General features: G+C 46.3%; 1 protein-coding gene across 1 annotated transcript in view; it reads right to left on the bottom strand.

Annotated features, from left to right (window-relative positions):
• The window catches only part of MLXIPL (MLX interacting protein like), a 314,897-nt gene extending 297,370 nt beyond the window's left edge, over positions 1-17,527 (bottom strand). The window contains exon 1 of the mRNA XM_029613542.1: positions 17,185-17,527. Within this exon, the coding sequence (XP_029469402.1) occupies positions 17,185-17,522 (338 nt within the window). The 5' untranslated portion in view covers positions 17,523-17,527. The remainder of the gene's footprint in view (positions 1-17,184) is intronic.
• Between the last annotated feature and the right edge of the window lie 2,150 nt (positions 17,528-19,677).

Genomic DNA, 19,677 nt, shown 5'->3' with positions numbered 1-19,677 from the left:
CTTCTATTATTCGAAAGTGAAAATAACCGAGTCACATCTACTTGTTCAAGACCTCTCGTGATCTTAAAGACCTCTATCATATCCCCCATCAGCCGTCTCTTCTCCAAGCTGAACAGCCCTTAACTTGAATGCAAACAAACTGGGAAAATGCTCACAGAGCAAGAGAACATCTGGTCATGGTGTTTGGATTTGTTTTGTTAGATTGTATTACTCACCTTTCCAAATGCAAGCTCAAGACAAGCTACAACCAGAGAGTTTATCATCCAAGGGCATTATTTAATAAGCTGCAGTGAGCCTTTACCATGTGGTAAACAGCATTTACCATGCAGGAAATACATCCAGTGAGACATCACTGAAAAAATTAAAAATAAATGTTTTAAAAGTGCCAGCCCCCACCCACCCCCATACCTCCCTCCCTCCTTCCCCCCCAGCTAGTTCTTTAAACTCTTTGGTGGTCCAGTGGTACCGAGAACACCCCCTAGGGACAAAGCTCTGAGTCCCTGCTGGCATCATTTTGGAAATGGCACAGCTGAACCCACAGCCCTAATTAAGGTCGCTGTTAGGATCTGCGGCTCACGGGAAGGCCCCACGAGCTGCTGGGCTCACCCTCGATGCTGCCAACAGCCGAGCCCTGTGTCGTGGCGGGACGGGACGCCACCAGTCTTCCCTCACGTGGAGCGGGACACTGCCATGACTGCCGCTCCCAGCCTGGCACAGGCACGTGTGGTTAAAGGGCCTGTAGTAGGAACATGCCTGAGGCACTCACCGATGACATCAGCACCTCAGCCCTATATAAAGGCTCACCGGGCTTCCCCCCTCACCTCAGTAACAGATGCTACAGTGCTCTTGCGTTTCCAGCCTTGCCTTCCAGTCCAGCCCCATCCAGCCTGTCTTCCTTGTTGTTTCTTTCAGTGTCTTCTGTGTGTCCACATCCACCCTCATCGTGTCTCTCTGGATCTTAACCTCTCTTGCTTGGACCCAACCATGATTCTATGCCGCCTGGATCCTGATCTCTTGCTTGGACCAGATTACAATTTTCTGCCACCTGGACCTGACCCCCCTTGCTTGGCCCCAACTATTCTCACCCATTCCCTGCCCTAATCTCGATTCTCCTCTGACCCTCTTAGTGTACTCTGTCTCTGGACTCTAGTGCCACCTCCACTCCGGAGACCCACCTGCTGGTCGCCAGAATCCAAGGGCTCAAGCTGTGAAGGAGGCAGCTCCAGAATGTCCCGCTACAGAGCGCATTCGCCAGCTGCCAGCATATGCCTCGGGGGGGGGGGGGGGGGGGGGGGGTCGCCATCGAGGCTGCGTCAACTAGACCGCAGCACTAAGGGCTCACATACTCCCTTATCCCTTACAGACTGCTGAGGCCATGAGCTTGGCAGACTCGCTTCCAGCCTCCAGCAGCAGGATCAGCTGAATACCAGGTTTGGCTATCTTCAAGGTATTGCGGCCCGGCCTGCTCCAGCACTTGTCTTCCAACCTGCCATGCCCATGTTCCACTTAGCCCTGCCTTCGAGGTATGATGGGGATTTCAGAAGCTGTAGAGGTTTTCTTAACCAGTGTCGGATGCAATTCAAGATGCAGGCATCATTATTTCCGACAGACCGAGTCAAGGTGACCTACATTCTTCCCTTGCTGGGTAGCACTGCATTAGCCTGGGCTTCCCCCCAGTGGGATAGGTGTGACCCACTCTTGAGAGATCTTGCAAGCTTTCTGCAAGAGTGCCGAAAAATATTTGACAAGACCGGTCGCACCACTTCCAAGTCTCCTGAACTTCTGCAGATCAGGCAAGGTTCCTGATCTTTAGGGGGAGTATGCGGTACACTTCCACATCTTGGCCTCCGAATTTCAGTGGAGAAGTGACAGCCTGATTGCAATTTTCCGACAAGGACTTTTGGAACGCTTTAAAATGAGCTGGCTGCCCAAGACCTACCATCTAGCCTGGAGGGGCTAATCAGTTTAGCTGTGCAAATAGACCTGAGGTTCCAGGAATGGGCCAAAGAAAAACGTTTGTTCCATCGCCCCATTCATCTTGCTCCAAATTTTTAAAGGCCTGTAACTAATCATCTTCCGCCGGAATCAGGATCCCCGCCAGTAGAAACCATGCAAGTGGATCATTTCAAGATCTCAGATGACAAGAAGCAAAGGCTTCGTACACATAACCTCTGCTTATATTGCACTGCCCACAGCCATTTCACAAGGTGCTGTCCAAACAAACTGGGAAATTCAAGGGCCTTGCACCTTTCCACAACATCTGTCTTATAAGGACATCATTGTCAATGCCCTTGCCTTCCTGGACACCAGCACTGGAGGTAGCTTTATCCATGAGGTTCTGATCAAACACTAAAACATACCTACAATCCCCTTGAATTCTCTACTTTCAATATCCTCCATTTACAGAGATCCCCTGCTAGGACAGATTACTAAGATCACAGTATCCCTGACCATGCAAAGTGGGGTCTTGCAATTAGAACAAATTAGCCTCTATGTTTTGCCCATAGCCATCAATGCAATTATTCTGGGCCTGCCATGGTTTCTGCTTCATCAGCCCCTCATCAACTGGGCAATAATGTAAGTTGTTAGATAGGGTCCAAATTGTCATGAACAATGTATTCCCAAAATTTCTCCTGTGGTATCTACAGCTAGGACTGTCGCCTCCGAATTCTCAGGCCTGCCAAAATGGTATATTGACTTTGCTTATGTATTCAGTAAACAGCAAGCAGAGGTCCCACTGCCTCATTTCTCCTATGATTGCACCATAGACCTGATCCCAGGCAAGGTTCACCTAGAGGCAGAATTTATCCATTTTCGGCTCCTGAAACAGAGGCTATGACTAAATACATGAAGAAGAATCTAGAAATAGGCCTTATTCATCCCTCTTCTTCTCCTGCAGGGGTTGGATTCTTCTTCGGTGGAAAGAAGGATGGGTTGTTACATCCCTGCATTGATTATCGAAATCTCAATTCTATTACTAAGAAAAATCTATATCCACTTCCCTTGATCTCAGAGCTCTTTGACCAGGGCACACAAATATTCACAAATTTAGATCTTCGGGGGGGGGGGGGGGGGGGGGGGGGGGGGGGGGGGGGGGGGGGGGGGGGCATACAACTTGATCCGAATCCAAGAAGGCAATGAGTGGAAGACTGCCTTGAACACCCATAATGGGCATTATGAGTACCTAATAATGTCCTTTGGGTTGTGCAAACGAGATCTTGCGGAACTTGCTCTACTCCCATGTGGTGGTTTACCTAGACGATATCCTGATCTTCTCGAAGTCACTGTCTGAGCACCAACATCATATGAAAACAGGTGCTTCAAAGGCTCCGCAAGCACCATCTCTATGCTAAATTAGAGAAGTGTATCTTTGAACAGGAAGAACTCCTCTTTCTGGGATATATCATCTCCCGTCAAAGCCTTTGGATGGACCCAGAGAAATTAAAGGCCATATTAAGAGTGGCTCTGGCCTGTAAGCCTCAAAGCGCTACGTCTACTGGGATTCGCAAACTACTACATGCAATTTATCCCCGAAGTACTCCACCTTGGCAGCCCTACTCATGGCCCTCACAAGAAAAGGTTTCCATACCAGGAACTGGACCTTGGATATGATTCAGGCCTTTGAACAGCTAAAGGAGGAGTTCACTTCTGAAACATGCTTACATCATCCAGATCCATCTAAACCATTCATTCTGGAGGTAGATGCATCTACCCTCGGGGTAGGTGCCATCTTCCTACAGCATAACTCTAATGGTACTCTTGTGACTTGCTCCTATTTTTTTTAAAGAAATTCTCTCCAGCAGAGAAGAATTCTACCATTGGTGATTGTGAGCTACTAGCAGTCAAGCTAGCCTTAGGAGAATGGCAACATCTGCTGGAAGGGGCCAAGCACCCAGTAAGCATTTACACGGGATCATAAGAACCTTGAACATCTGACTGCTCCTCTTCTTCCTCTGGGCTGCGCTGCTTCTCCTGCTGCTCGGGTCTGATGCTGCTGACACTTCTGACTGCAGCATGGTCTCTCCTCTCCTTTCTGCGTGCACAGGCCCACTGTATACCACTTTCTCTTCTGGACTTGCAGGGGCGGGAAGAAAGAGAGGCCTTGCAGTGACTGCCGCTGCTGCCACTAAATCTGCTGCCATCAAGCATTTTCAAGCCTGGGCAGAGGAAGAGTGCTCCGTGTCTCGCTGGGGCGGAGGAGAAAAGAGCAGCTGGGCCAGCAGGAGACCAGGAAGCATGGTATTCTGCAGAAGACGGCGACACACCTGCATGCTCTTGGATGAATAGCTACACTCATTTTAGCTAGATTCAACTAATCTGATTGATTTGATTTTGATTTCACATTTCACTATTAGTAAGTGTTACAAAGATTATTGCCAATTCTTTGAAGGACAGCATGGCAGGTAAATGGCTATGGATGGAAAGATAAGACACATAACTACCAAAACTAAAAGGGTACTTTCCTAATGAATAAGGTGCATCTAAAAAAATCCCGCCATACATGTGGGGGTGCAGAAAACCCAAACGAGCAGTATTCTATGGAAAATGAGGTAAAAATCAACTGATACAACTGCCAGAATTACCAGCACAGTGGCTAACCAGAAGAATATGCCTCCTTTTGAAGGAAGACCTAAATAATGCCCCCAAAAATTCATCAACCGATATTTGCCTATTTACAAGCTACAAGACGTTCACAGCCAAAGATGCAGATATAATATCCAATCAGTTTTCACAGCGATAGAAAAGAAGGGCAATAAAAGTGGAACATATTAAAGGAAAGACCAATTAATGCTGAACAAAGCCATCATGGCCATCTGTAAGCAAAACTGAACCCCCTCATTATAGCATGAAATGAGTCTAAGAAAGCTTTCGACAGCATCCCACACTCCTGGATAATAAACTACCTTGAAATGTAAAAAGTGAACCTTTAATTAATCAAGCACATTAAGTTCAGCATGAAATTATGGCAGACAACACGCCATCTGAATTCTGAAGTTGGAGGGTTTATAATTCCTAACATCAAAATCTAGCAAGGAATATTTCAGGGACATTTACCTGCACCACTTTTTTTTTTTGCAAGCAATAAATACACAGAGTACTCTCATTATCTCCTTGGGCTAGGAACTTAAACTTAATTCTAGATATACTAAAGATCCACAGAAAATAGTTCACCTACTGTTTGTAGATGAGTTGAAATATTACAGCTCCTACGAAGGTCATTTAGTGGAACAACTATGAGTAGTGAACTTCTCAGATTACATGAGGATGACATTTGGTCTGGATAAATGCCCTAAGGAAAGGGAACTGGATCAAAACTGAAAACATCTCTCCGACGACCGCAATATAAAAGGAATAGGAGCAGGAAAGCATTTAAAATGTTCTAGGAGTAGGAGAAAGTGCAAAAATCCAGCACAAACAACAGATAGAAAAAAAAGTTAACAAAAAGAGTACTAGAGGAGACTGAAACAGATACTGAAAAGTGCTTTGACAGCACAGAATAAGATAAAAGCCCTCAATCAGCCTGCAATCTGCCCACTCTCGTGCAGCTTTGGAATCGTAGACTGGCCCCATACAGATCTTGAAAAATTCCTCCATGCCACCAGATAATCTATAAGAACCAGTGTACACGGAGATTGTACACCCAAAAGCTGAAAGCGGTATGGGTCTTATAGATGAAACATATAGACCTACCATCATGGACCTATTTTTGTAGTTTACAGCTGTGCATGTTCGATTTTCTTACCCACTTAGAACAAGTTTCATGGGACAATTTGCAGGCTATAAATGTTAAATACAAAATCCCCACGCATGCTTTCACTTCCCTGACAAAACCATGCCCCTTTTCCCCAGTGGGTAACAGTATGCATGCTATGAAGTTTGTACTTTTACCTGCACTGGCGGGAGGGGGAGCAATATTTACACAAGCTTTTTTTTAAGCAGGTAAACCCCTGTTTATTTGCATAAAAAGTTTTGAATCAGGAGTAATGAAATGAAGTAATTCTTCGTAGTATGGGTTATGCAAGCAGGGAACAGCTTCCTAATAGAGGTGAAGGAGGAAAACGGGTAGCAAAATTGAACCCCACGTGGAATAAAACACAGAGGCCCCTTAGCAATGGACAAGTAATGGTAAAATTAAAGATCAAGTGGGATGTATGGTGTTGCAGTAGGCAGGGGAAATGGGCCGATTACACAGGCCTTGCAGTTTTCATCTGCCATTTCTCTGTTTCAATGGCCTCCACCATACAGTTCTAACAGTTAACAAAATAAATATGCAAAAAAAAAAACCCAAACTACAGATTACTCCAATGGGAACTTAAGCAATGAACTAATGCTATAACTGCTCCCTCTGGAGAAAGCTTAAATCCAAACAGACTGAAGGTTTCCCCAACTTTTATAAACAAAGTTATTATACCAGAACTAAACATGTCTGGTTAATATTAGGAGGGACCCAAATAAACCCAAGTTATCATTTATGAACAATACTAAAAAAAAAGTATCTCTGATATCGGTATCCTAAAGCATGCTAAATTTTGTCAAGGACAGATAAACCCCTGGGGGAGAGAACAAACTGACAAAAAAAAAAAGCCTCCCACTAGCAGAAGAGAGGTGTGGGAGTGGAGTTCTAGCCCTGGTCATATCTGCCGGCCCAGCATGAAACCACCATACTACATTCCTACATCCTACCCAAGCACAGCATCCTACTACAAACTACCATACTACATTCCTACATCCTACCCAAGCACAGCATCCTACTACAAACCACCATACTACATTCCTACATCCTACCCAAGCACAGCATCCTACTACAAAACCACCATACTACATTCCTACATCCTACCCAAGCACAGCATCCTACTACAAACCACCATACTACATTCCTACATCCTACCCAAGCACAGCATCCTACTACAAAACCACCATACTACATTCCTACATCCTACCCAAGCACAGCATCCTACTACAAACCACCATACTACATTCCTACATCCTACCCAAGCACAGCATCCTACTACGAAACCACCATACTACATTCCTACATCCTACCCAAGCACAGCATCCTACTACAAACTACCATACTACATTCCTACATTCTACCCAAGCACAGCATCCTACTACAAACTACCATACTACATTCCTACATCCTACCCAAGCACAGCATCCTACTACATGTTGTTTTACTTTTGTTAGGCGGTAACGGATGGCCGCAATCTCCCCATAAGTCATTCTTACAAGAATGCATAAAAAATGGTTGCCGTACTAGTCCATTCGAATACACCAAACTAAATGTCAATAAACAAAAAAATATTAACCGATGCTGTTAGGTATTGCTCTCTTTCTCCAGCCTTAACCTTATCACCTCTCTCCTTCCCTGTGCTCTTTAGGTACTGAAGGGTGGGCTGTTTGCAATACTGTAATTACCCAACTCTGTTCCTACCATAGACTATGACAGCAGTTAAGGACCATAAGATCTGCCCAGTTTCACTCTTGATTCAATGCCACAGACATTGTCAGTCTCTGACTTCCCTACCTTGAAGGAGCGAGGGGAATTATAGACCCAGAATATGCCAGCAGAAAGAGACTGCAAGGCCTATCTAGTCTCATTTTCCATACCTTCTGCACTAGTGCAGACCATGTTTGATCACCAGCTCACTTCCCTATTGCTAAGGATTTTCTGTGCTCGTCTTGTTCTTTGCTGAAAAATCTCAGTTGACCAGGAGCCACAGCCTGCATGCACCTTGAGCCTAGCCAGCAGGTGCTGATGCTGAGTGGTGACCAGCACTTCTTCCTTCTTGGGGGTTGATTCGTGCTTTTATATTCCATCTCAGGAACCCGGGCGCCAAGATGAAACTAGGACCATGTCGAAGCTGAGCACATGTAGTAGCCCACAAGGCCCGAGCAGGCCTAGACCCGGGCAGAGAAACAGCTCCCGGCACGGACCTGAACACGGGTGGGGAAGGCGGCTCCCAGCCGCACAAGACTTGATGCGGCCTTAGAGGAAGCTGGAGAGGAGGGGAAACAGAGCGAACAGGAGGCTGGAGGGAAAAAGAAAAAGAGCACATGAGGGAGATGGAAGGACAGAGGGAGGAAAAGGACAGATGGGGAAAGGAGGAAGACGGGAAAGGGAGAGTGAGGAAAAACAGATTTAAGGGAAGATGAAGGGTGAGACGTGAATGTGAGAGAGACGGAAAGGAAGGAGAGAGGTAAAAAAAAAAAATGATGGTTAAGGAAGAAGGATAAAGATATGTCAGAAAAAGAAAGGACAGCCATACAGGAAGGTAAAATTGAAAGAAAAACAAGGTAAAGGAGCCTGAAAGACAGAGACCGAAAGCGGTGCAGTGGGGAAAAACAGGGGCAAGTTTATTTTTAATTTATTGGATTTTGTAACTCTTGAATACATGTTTGTTAATCGTTCTTGAAGTTATGTTTGCAGTTACAGACAAGAGGTCCTGGGCTCGCCTGCTTAGCTTTAACACTTTTTTAAATTTTCTATTGGGGCATGGAGCTGGCAGCTCGTCCCATGTATGAGAGCGGGAAGTGAGTAAGTAAGAGGGGACACAAACAGGAGAGGAAGAGGGGCAAACAGAGTAGGAGAGAGAGGGCAGCGAAGAACAAGTGGAGGACTGGACTAGAAAAGAGAAAATAAAAGAGAGAAGAGATGAGGAGGAAGATTGAGTGAAGGCAGGAAAACAGAGGAAAGCGCAGGACAGGGTGCCAAGGGGGTTAGTCTGGCTGGACCCTAGATCTGAGCAATATTTCAGTAATCCTGCGCTCTCTCACCTCCTAACAGCAGCCCCTCCGATGGGTTAGATTGGGCGTGAAGACTCTAGTACTGGAGAAATCGCCGCCTGCTCATTTGGACCTCTAACTCTAATGAAGGCCATGAGCCTACTTTTTTTTTTTTTTTTTTTTAAATAACCCATTTCCTGTCTTAGCCACTGCAGCCAATCCTCGGACAGGGGGCACGGACTTTGGTTCTTCTCTGGAGCATGAACTGCTCCTCTGGCCGGTAGATGTCATCACTGAGCCACTGCCAGGACTCCCTCCCTCCCTCCGCCTCTCTGGCATTTCCAGGCTCAGCCCAGCCAGGAAGCAGAGTCCTGGCCCGGGAGTTCCTTTGCACAGCACTAAATTGCTGAGACGCAGTCTGGCTTTGTAAAAAAAAAAAAAAATGTTAATTAGAGAAACCCCCTTTGCATTGTATCTAAACATCATGACTTTGAGTATGTACTGGCTCTCTTCTAACGGAGCAGATACCCCCATCAAGGGTATCCGTTGACCCAACTGCTTTGTGCTGCGACCACGCGGACTTTTGCTATTTCTATTAGAGCCTCTTCTGAAGCGGGAGGGACTGAAGGAAGGGAGCTGGAGTTGGTTTAAGTGGGGAAATTTTATATTCCCGTCTACCCACATCGGTAGAGAACCCGAGAGGAAGGCACTGGACGCATTGAGGGCTCTTCTCATAAGATCTTCATACAAGGAGTGGAAAAAGTAAAAGGGACTTGCAAAACCTGAGAGAAAGGTCAAGGGTTCGGAACATGAGCTTCCATGTGAAAAAAAGGGTACAATTCTGCATCTGGGATGCAAAAATCCATTACCCACTTATCAACGAGAAGGGCAAGAACCGGAAACTGTCAGAAAAGAAAAACCCAGGGGTAATCTCAGATGACCCAATTAGCCAATGAAGGTAATAAATCACATGGAAAAGCTAACAATAAGCTTGGGTACATAAACAGCAGTATCATCATCAGAAAAAGGGAGGCAATATCGCCTCTGCATAGGACACTCGCAAGATCCCACCTGGAGTCCTGGGCTCACTTCTGGAGGCTGCACTTTTGTGAGGATGGAGTGTGTCAAAGGAGGACAAAAAAAAAAAAAAGTACAAGCCTGCGACACAGAAACGCTTAAGATGCTCCAAATGTAGGCTTAAGGACCTATTGGATAGGCTTCAATAAATTATGGGAAGGTGAAATCTTCCAGAGAAGACAAGGGGGTCCTGATAGGACGTAGCAGGGAGGAAGGCACAAAGACTTTGTGCCTTCCTCCCTTTGTGCCTTCTTCTACTTTGCAGAGAGGGTGGTGGATGCTAGGAATAGCCTACCGCCAACAGTAATAGCAACCAAAACCATGACTCAGTTTAAACATACTTGGGATAGAAGCAGCATCCTACGAGCAGGCAAGGACATATCATTGGCTATATGAACCGCAATATGTGGTAACATAACCTAAAAACATAAGAAATGTCTTACTGGGTCAGACCAAGGGTGCATCAAGCCCCAGTATCCTGTTTCCAACAGTGGCCAATCCAAGTCACAAGCACCTGGCAAGTACCTAAACATTACAAAAATCACAAGGTACTACTGCTAATTAATTACCGTAATAGCAGTTTATGGATTTTTCCTCTAGGAACTTATCGAAACCTTTTTTAAACCCAATTACACTAACTGCTGTAACCACATCCTCTGGCAATGAATTCCAGAGCTTAACTATGCGCTGAGTGAAAAAGAATGTTCTTCGATTTGTTTTAAATGAGCTACTTGCTAACTTCATGGAGTGCCCCCTGGTCCTTCTATTATCTGAGAGAGTAAATAACCAATTTACATTAACTTGTTCAAGTCCTTTCATATTTTATAGACTTCTATCATATCCCCCCTCAGTCGTCTCTTCTCCAAACTGAACAGCCCTAACTTCTTTAGCCTTTCCTCATACGGCAGCCGTTCTATGCCCCTTATTTTGGTCGCCCTTCTCTGCACTTTCTCCAGTGCAGCTATAAACTTTTTGAGATGCGGCAACTAGAATTACACACAGTATTCAAAGTGTGTTCTCACCATGGAGCGACAGAGGCATTATGACATCCTCCGTTTTATTTGCCATTCCCTTCCTAATAGTTATAACATTCTGTTTGCTTTTTTGATCGCCACAGCACACTGAGCCAACAATTTCAATGTATTAGCCACTATGACACCTAGATCTCTTTCCTGGGTGGTAACTCCTAAGATAGAACCTAACATTGTGTAACTACAGCAAGGGTAATTCTTCCCTATATGAATCACTTTGCACTTGTCCACGTTACATTTCATCTGCCATTTGGAAACTCAATCTTCCAGTCTCGCAAGGTCCTACTGGAATTCATCACAATCCGCTTGAGATTTAACTACTCTGCATGATTTAGTGTCATCCACAAATTTGATCACCTCACATGTCGTACCCCTGAATGGCTTGGTTTTCTGCCACCCTCTACTGTATTTCTGTGTTATCTCATTGTGTCACGGATGTGAGCCCTTGGGCTGTGGCGTCATGGTTGACGCAGTCTGGTAGGCAAACTTACTAGGCCAACGCCAACAGCTGGCAGACACACTCCTACTGGAACTGCAGCTTCAATTATACGAGCCCTGTTCCCCACAAGTTCAGCTTTTGGGTTCCAGGGACCAGCAAGGCTTAGGTGAGTGTCCCTTAAGGAGCAGTCAAAGAGAGTCCAGGTATGGACAATGGTTGGGGTTGGCAGCAAGAAGACAGGATCCAGGTACAAGCAGAGGTCAGGACAGGCAAAATACAAGGAGAAGCCAGTCAGTACCGGGCGGCAGGCAAGAGAGTAGCCAGGGTCTGAGGCAGAGGTCAGTACCAGGCAGCAGGCAAGTCTTCCCTTCCCTTCAGAAAAGGCTTGGGAGGTCAAGTGTTTGTCCATAACACAGATGCCCCAACTTACCCAGAGGCTAAGGCATAAACTTCCAAATTCTTTTCATACCCAACCTTTCTTTTCCTATAAGTGAGCTAATAAAATGTAGCTGTGAGTTACAGATCTTCAGTGACCATCTAACTCCCCACTGCGTGCTGACCTGAATATTTCACTTAGTGCATGAACCAATCAGCGAAGGCTGATGGAACCACAGGCCCAGGTCTCTCTTTGTAAGTGAATATCATGATACATTCCCCAGGATGTCGCTGAAATGTTTTGCATCAGCTTTTGAAACTGTAACAGTCCATAGCAGAGGACAGTACCGGGCAGCAGGCAAGACAGACGGACAGATAAGACAAGACACAGCGGAGCAGGACACAGGAAGGGCGGACAGGCAAGACAGAGAAACGACAAGGAGACAAGGAGCGAGGGAACAACGAGAAGATAAGGAGGCAAGGCACAGGATACTGCACTGCAAGTCAAAGGCACTGAGGAATGGGCTGGGCCTAAGAGGGCAGTCTCCCGTGACATCTTCAGGCGGCGCCACCAGGGATGTCCTGCCACCGAGGCCTTTATTAGAGGAGACAGCATGCGTGTGCTCGCACCTAAGGGCGTCAGCGGTAGCAGTGCTGTTCCAGTTGCAGGGGATGCAGGCTTGGTGTCAGGCGGGTCCGGTGGTTCCTGGGGATGAGTGCAGTCAGTTGCCTGCGAACGGCCAAACATTACACACTGTACACAAATTGTCCACTGAGCTATCGAAAGACGCCACTCCACTGTATGAACTATGTATTAGAGCTAATCGGTTAGTCTGGTAGGGTTTCTAGTTTTAGATTTAATTAAACCCATTCTTATATCCTGCAATTCAGACTGCAGAAAGCTGGGTTGTCCCCTCTCCAGCCCGAACCAAATTTCTGCACAGACAACTTTATTTATATTATTCAAACCTTATCTCTGCAGCTCAACAGAGCTGGAAGGGTGCCTCAGTTTGTGGCAGGGATGGGTGCATGGTGTAATAAAGTTAATCATCCTTCAGATACCATCTCTGACAATACATAATTCCTTCTGTGTATGCTTTTCTAATTATAGCCAGAGCTAGACAAAGCCCAGAGTTAACTTTTACACATTACTTGCAGGTCTCTCAAGGGACTTAGCCTTTCCAAACCTAGAATTTTATAAATGTTGTTTACTGGCTCAGGAAGAACTTGTAAACCTGTGCAAGCTGTGCATGGGTTCCTGGATTCTATCGACTCCAGATCACGTTACAATAGATACTGGAATAGATATTTTACAGCAAACCAAGGGCTGAGCAGTGGGGATTTGGGCTTTTCCCAGTAAATGTTCTATGGCATTCGTTTCATCAGCCTGAATGTAAGATGTTACGCTGAAATCAGGTATTCCCCGAACTAGTTAAGTGGGACGACGAAATGCAAATCTTCTTTGGATCCAGCAGTTTCCTCCTGTAGCTCCCTCTGGAACCCAGCAAATAAACAAAAAGAGTGTCCCACAAGCTTACTAAACACCCAAAGGTTATTTTCATGAACCTGTTTGTTTTGGTTTTGTTTTTATAATTTTTGAAAAAAAAAAGTGTTTCTTTAAGAAGTTGGAAACTTATCTCAGAGTCCTTAGTACCCCATTTGCAAGGCAGGAAAGTTTCTTCTCATTTTTCAAAATTGATCACTGCTAGGATAAAGGAGACACCTTTTCAAGTCCTTTCATGATTTTGTAGACCTCTATCATATCTAAGAACATAAGACATGCCTACTGGGTCAGACCAAGGGTCCATCAAGCCCAGCATCCTGTTTCCAACAGTGGCCAATCTAAGTCATAAGTACCTGGCAAATACCCAAACATTAAATAGATCCAATGCTACTAATGCCAGCAACAAGCAGTGGCTATTCCCTATTGATTAATAGCAGTTTATGGACTTCTCATCTAGGAACTTATCCAAACTTTTTTTGAACCCAGTTACATTAACTACCTTAACCACATCCTCAGGCAATGAATTCCAGAGCTTAATTATGCATTGAGTGAAAGAATTTTCTCAGATTTGTTTTAAATGAGCTACTTGCTAACTTCATGGAGTGCCCCCTAGTCCTTTTATTGTCTGAAAGAGTAAATAGTCGATTTACATTAAGTTTTCCAAGTGCTCTTGCAAATGGGATACTAAGAACTCTGTGATAAATTTCCAACTTTTTAAAGATACATTTTTTCAAAAATTATTAAATAAAAAAAAAAGATAGGTTAATGAAAATATCCAAAAAATGGGAACTTTTTGGATCCATAACTGCCTTGTTAACTCTATTCAAGCTGCTGCGGTTTAGGCTCAATTCTGAGGTCTTTTCCTCCTTTCTAAAAGTGCACTCTTCCTTTGGTATTTAGCAAGATTGTGGGACTCTCTTTTGTATATTTATTTGATTTATTTGTTGAGTCTCATCCCTAAAGGATTGCAGTGATTCCCTCTGGAACCCAACATGTATGCGCCCTGAGTCTGGCTGTTCGCGGTCACATTACATGACGACTAGAATACTCATCCAACGCCAGTCCACAGGGCTGTGAACATTGGCAGCACAGGCTGGCCCAGGGAGCAGGAATCAAACCCAGGACTCCTAGATAGCAGCACACAACACTGCCACTGACCCACCAGGCCAGCTCATGCCAACTTCTTTAAATAGCTTCGTTTACATTTTTCTAAATACAGTTTAGCAATGCCATATTGCAGTTGTTAAACTGGGCACCCATTATAAGCAAATATGAATTATGAAATTTCACAACTTGTACTGCTACTTTAAACAGCAAATCCCTTCTATTTACCCACATGCTCTACATCATCTCTGGATTATTCTCATGCTGGTGTATTCACCACCTACTGAGGACCCAGATCGCATAAGCCAAATATCTGGGATGCTGGAACATTAAGGATGAACTCTTTGACCATATTTTGGGAAACTGTAACTTAAATATTCTTTTTCTTTACTTTTTTTTACCCTTCGAGACCTCCGACTTAATATCGCCATGATATTAAGTCGGAGGGTGCACAGCAGTTTTTACTGCTTTTCTGTGCACTTTCCCGGTGCCCGAAGAAATTAGCGCCTACCTTTGGGAAGGCGCTAATTTCTGAAAGTAAAATGTGCAGCTTGGCTGCACACTTTACTTACTGAATCACAAGCAAATACCTAATAAGGCCATCAACATGCATTTGCGTGTTGAGGGCGCTATTAGGTTCAGTGGGTTGGACACGCGTTTTCCGCCCCTTACTGAATAAGGGGTAAGGGAAAATGCGCGTCCAATGGCAGGTTAACAGTGCGCTCTGTCGGAGCGCACTGTACTGTATCGGCCCGTGAATTCTTTTCATGACTGACCCCTCCTTTCCTAAGGATGAGCTAATAAAATGCAGCATCCTACCTTAGGGTCCTGTGCGCTAAAGATTTTCAGCGACCATCCAACTCCCCATTGCATGCTGCCCTATTTCACTTAGTGCATGAAAAGATCAGCAAAGGCTGATGGAACCACAGCCTAGGTCATTAGGGCTCTGTCTCTCTGCAAGCGGTCATGGTGATACAAAACATTTCATCATAGTCATCCCAGGAATTTGTTATAGTTTTTGAAACTTTACAATCTGTTTTGTTAAAAGTTTATAAAAATCACTACCTAAAAATGCAGCATTTAGTTCTGCTGCAGGCACAACCTGTATCATCTACTATACTGCCTCTGCCCATGACCTTGAATATTGTATCCAATCCTGGAGACCCTACCTCCAAAAGGAAACAGAGAGGGTGAAGGCGGTCCAGAAAAAGCTACCAAAATGGTATAGACTTAAGGACCTAAATATGTATAATCTTGGAGGAGAGGGAAGGTTAGGGTAGAGATATTCAAATAGCTCAAAGATATAAAATGATGCACACACATCAAATCTCCTTCAGAGGAAAGAATGCTCTAGAGACTGAGTAAGTGCTGGCAGACTGAGATTCCAGCGGTACAGGCTCTGCTGCAAGATCAGAAACTATTTCATCAGGGAAGGGGTTTTGGTAGTAAGGAATGGCCTTCCAGAGGAAGTGATGGAGACAAAGGCAATCTGGGGTAAGTGCAGAGGGGGATCCTTAGCTCCACAGAAGTAAGGTGAAAGCCAAGCATAAAAAACGGGGTCCAGGGCACTGCGCCAGGAATGAAACTGGGCAGAATGCATGGATCTCCTGATTCTTCCCTGCACTCCAGTCTCCTTTTTTAAGTATCTGCGAATATCCATTACTTATGCACTCGGCGCCTTATGTAAATCTGCCTTGTGCCCAACTTTAGGAAAGACAGATCAACAAACGCTTAATAATAAATACCCAGCTGGGAAGGTGCTCCGCCCCCAAAGCAAGGGAAGGGGTAGAGGCTGGAGGTGGGGCCAGTGAACCTGATTTAAGAGCGGGCTGGCCCGGCCTCCAGCCTCTTCTTTCGGAGGCCTTAGCTGGGGCATGTGGGTTCCTTTCTAAAGATTAGACGTTTACGGACAGTGAGAGACCAAACAGTGCATGAGACAGCAGGGCACAACTTGGGCTTCTCAAAGCATGCGTTACCGTGGATTGTGTGTGCACGATCTTCACACCTAAATATGCAAGCAATCCACTGCAGACTGCAATCAAAACATTCACCACAACCCGTTTTTCAAGGCAGTTACATATTAATATATGTAATATTACTATTAACATTACTGTATTTTTAAAATGAAACTATGTAAAGCAATCAAAACGTCTTCCAGTCTCTCCTGTGACTCTGATAAATTCTACTTTTTTCATGCTCTTCCCTTCTTCCATTTCAGTCCATTAGGCCTCTTTTCTACCTTCTCCTCTCTATACCTCAACCTCTAGCTCTCCATTCCCACCTCTGTTAATCTCTCTTCTTCACTCACCCTCCACAGCACAAGCTGTCTCAATCTCCTCAACGTAACCAGCTTTGTGCTGGAGTAGAGTGTGAGAGACACTTGCATTGCTGCTACTCACCCTTCCCTCTCTTTCCACAGATCTGCTCCCTTCTCAAACTCATCTTTTCCTCCCACTTACCTCCATCTCGGAGTCGCCTGTCTCTTTCTTCCTCCCCTAGTCTTACACTCATCTCTCCCTCTCCTCCCCAGCTCACTCTCATCTCTCCCTCGGGCTCTAACTCATCTGCACACCCACCCCCCATCTTCCTTCTCACACTCACCTATCCTTTCTTCAAGTCACACCCACTATGGTCCCCCTTCTCATCTATCCATCTTGCTCCTTCTTCCTTGTGCACATCTATGCTCTCCTTCCCCATCACACTCATTTGCCACCTGTCTCCCTCCTTCCCACTCATCCACAACTGTGCCACTTTCTCCCATCAATCCCTCCCTTCCCTCCCCAGTTCACATCCTCCTTCCCATCCCACCTCACATTCGATTGTCCGTCCACCCCCCTTCTTCGTCTTCCAACTTACTTCTCTCTCTCCTCTCACTCCCCTGTCCTCCTTAGCCCCTCTTCCCTATGCTCTCCCAATACCCCCCTTACCTGTAGGCCAGGCTCATGCACTCGAAGAGCCGGGTGAGGGTGGGGTCGATGCTCCTGGGCCCGAAGCCGCCGTCACCCTGGCCGAGGGATTCCAGCCCCCGGGCCGAGTCCCGCCGGGGCCGGGCGTCGCTGTGCGGGCAGGACACCATGAAGTGGCCGCTGTGTATCACCTGCGAGCGGGGCAGCGCCGGGAAGCCCGGCCCGGAGCCCCGCAGCAGCCCCTCCGAGTCCGAGCTGGAGTCCGAGTCCCCCGCCGCGGGCGTAAAGCGCCCGGACACCGCGACCGCCTGCAGCCCGGCCATCGGGAGAGTCAGCGCCGGCAGCGGCCAGGCTGTCATGCGCCCGGAGCCCGCCCTTCTCCCCACGCGCCTCATCTGCATAATGCATGCAGCCTTCGCCAGGCCGCGCCTCATCTGCATAATGCATGCAGCCTTCGCCAGGCCGCGCCTCATCTGCATAATGCATGCAGCCTTCGCCAGGCCGCGCCTCATCTGCATAATGCATGCAGCCTTCGCCAGGCCGCGCCTCATCTGCATAATGCATGCAGCCTTCGCCAGGCCGCGCCCCATCTGCATAACGCATGCAGCCTTCGCCAGGCCGCGCCTCATCTGCATAATGCATGCAGCCTTCGCCAGGCCGCGCCCCATCTGCATAATGCATGCAGGCTTGCCAACGCCCAGTCGCCGCTCACTGCCCCTTATCTCCATAATACATGCAAATCTGTTCCGGACTCCGCCCTGCCAGCTTCTCCCGCGTACAGACCCCGCCCCACTGCACGCGTTTGCATAATCTCGGCATTCTTCACCCAGCAGCACCCATGCAGTGGATTCGTAACCTCGAATGACCCGCCTGCGCCTGTAGCAGGTCGTAGCGTGCTGATCTCTTGTGTAAATCACCTGTGGCTGGCACGCATTGGCATGATCCAGTGGGCTGCTGCAGGGGAAGCAGCAGCGCGGGTTGGTTTCATCTTTGCTATTTTTGACTCTGGCAAGATGCTGGAGCTAGTGGGAGACTCATTCTGATTTCTAACCCACGGTACCCCTGGTGGAATCCCACACCAAAAACATTAACATTTATGCACACCATATTTAAACATTATGCAGAGTACTGTATATTTTATATTTTATATTTTATCAAAATAGCAATATCTATTCTCAAGTAATAATTCATTTAAACTGCAATATAGAAAAACTGTTCGTATACAAAGATATAATTTTATTTTTTTTTTTTGCACAGTTTTCCCAAGAATACATCATAAGGCAATGGAACCCTCTCCTCCGTTCTTTCTCACCCCAAGACCTGACCCCACCACCCTTTCTCCCATCCTCTCCCCACCAGAGCAGACACCACTAGTCTCACTATTCCCTCCACCCAGGGCCAACCCCACTGTCTCTCTTCTTCCTTCTCCAGGACCAACCCCCATTACTCTCTCTCTACCGTTCTCAGATTCAACCCCATCAGCGATTAACCCTCCCACCTCTGAAGTCATGGCTGCCACAGGTTGCGTCTTGGCCCGCATGAACCAATTCAGCAGTCATCATCACCTCCTCCTTCCAGCTCCCATGACCAAAACCAAGTTCTACAACTTTTTTTTTTCCATTGGAAATGGTTTGATTCTTGTGCATTTTCAAACACCTCAAAAGTACTAAAAATGCACAAGAAACAAATCTTATCCAATGAACAGGAAGCTGTAGAAATAGGGCTCATGATATGAAGCCCCAGGTGGGGGGATAGACTCAGGAACAACTTCTGGAAAGGGTGGTGGATGCCTGCAATGCCCTTCTAGAGGAGGTGGTGAAGACAATAAAGGAGACAGAATTCACAAAGGAATGAGCTAAACAGAGAGGATTCCTAGCAGCAAAAGGATAGACATGAAGCTTTGGGGGTAACCTGAGGTAACTTTTCTGTGTGGGATTAGCCTGCACGGAGCTGCAGTTACAGCCTTGAATAAAAAGGTGAGGGAGTAGTGGCAGTTACAACCCTGCTGGGTGGACTGGATGCCATTATTTACTATACTACCATCCTGCCTTCTCCATCCAGCCCATGTAATCTTGATTCAGAAGGTGTCACCTTCTTCCAGCCCTCATGGCCGATGCTGCCTCCTCCTTCCAGCCCACATGAGACCAGTTCAGTTTATGAGGTTGACACCTTTTTCTTCCATCCCATGCAGGCTATGCCACCTTTTCCGTCTGGTTCTGGCAAGCTGATGATGAAACCAACATGTCAAATGATGTGTCGCAAGTACCTGCCAAGTACCCAAACAGTAAGTAGATCCCATGCTACTGATGCCAGTAATAGCAGTGGCTATTCCCTAAGTCAACTTGATTAATAGCATTTTATGGACTTCTCCTCCAGGAACTTGTCTGGGCATCGTCATGGACAATACTGGAAACCCTTGGCTCAGTGTGTGGTGGTGGTTAAAAAAGCAAACAGAATGGAGGAGAAAGAGGAAGGAGCTTACCGCCAGCAGCAGAGCATTACCGGGGGTGAGAT

The sequence above is a fragment of the Rhinatrema bivittatum genome, chromosome 8, assembly GCF_901001135.1.
Source record: "Rhinatrema bivittatum chromosome 8, aRhiBiv1.1, whole genome shotgun sequence".
NCBI lineage: Eukaryota > Metazoa > Chordata > Amphibia > Gymnophiona > Rhinatrematidae > Rhinatrema > Rhinatrema bivittatum.
This window is presented reverse-complemented; position numbering and strand designations above follow the sequence as displayed.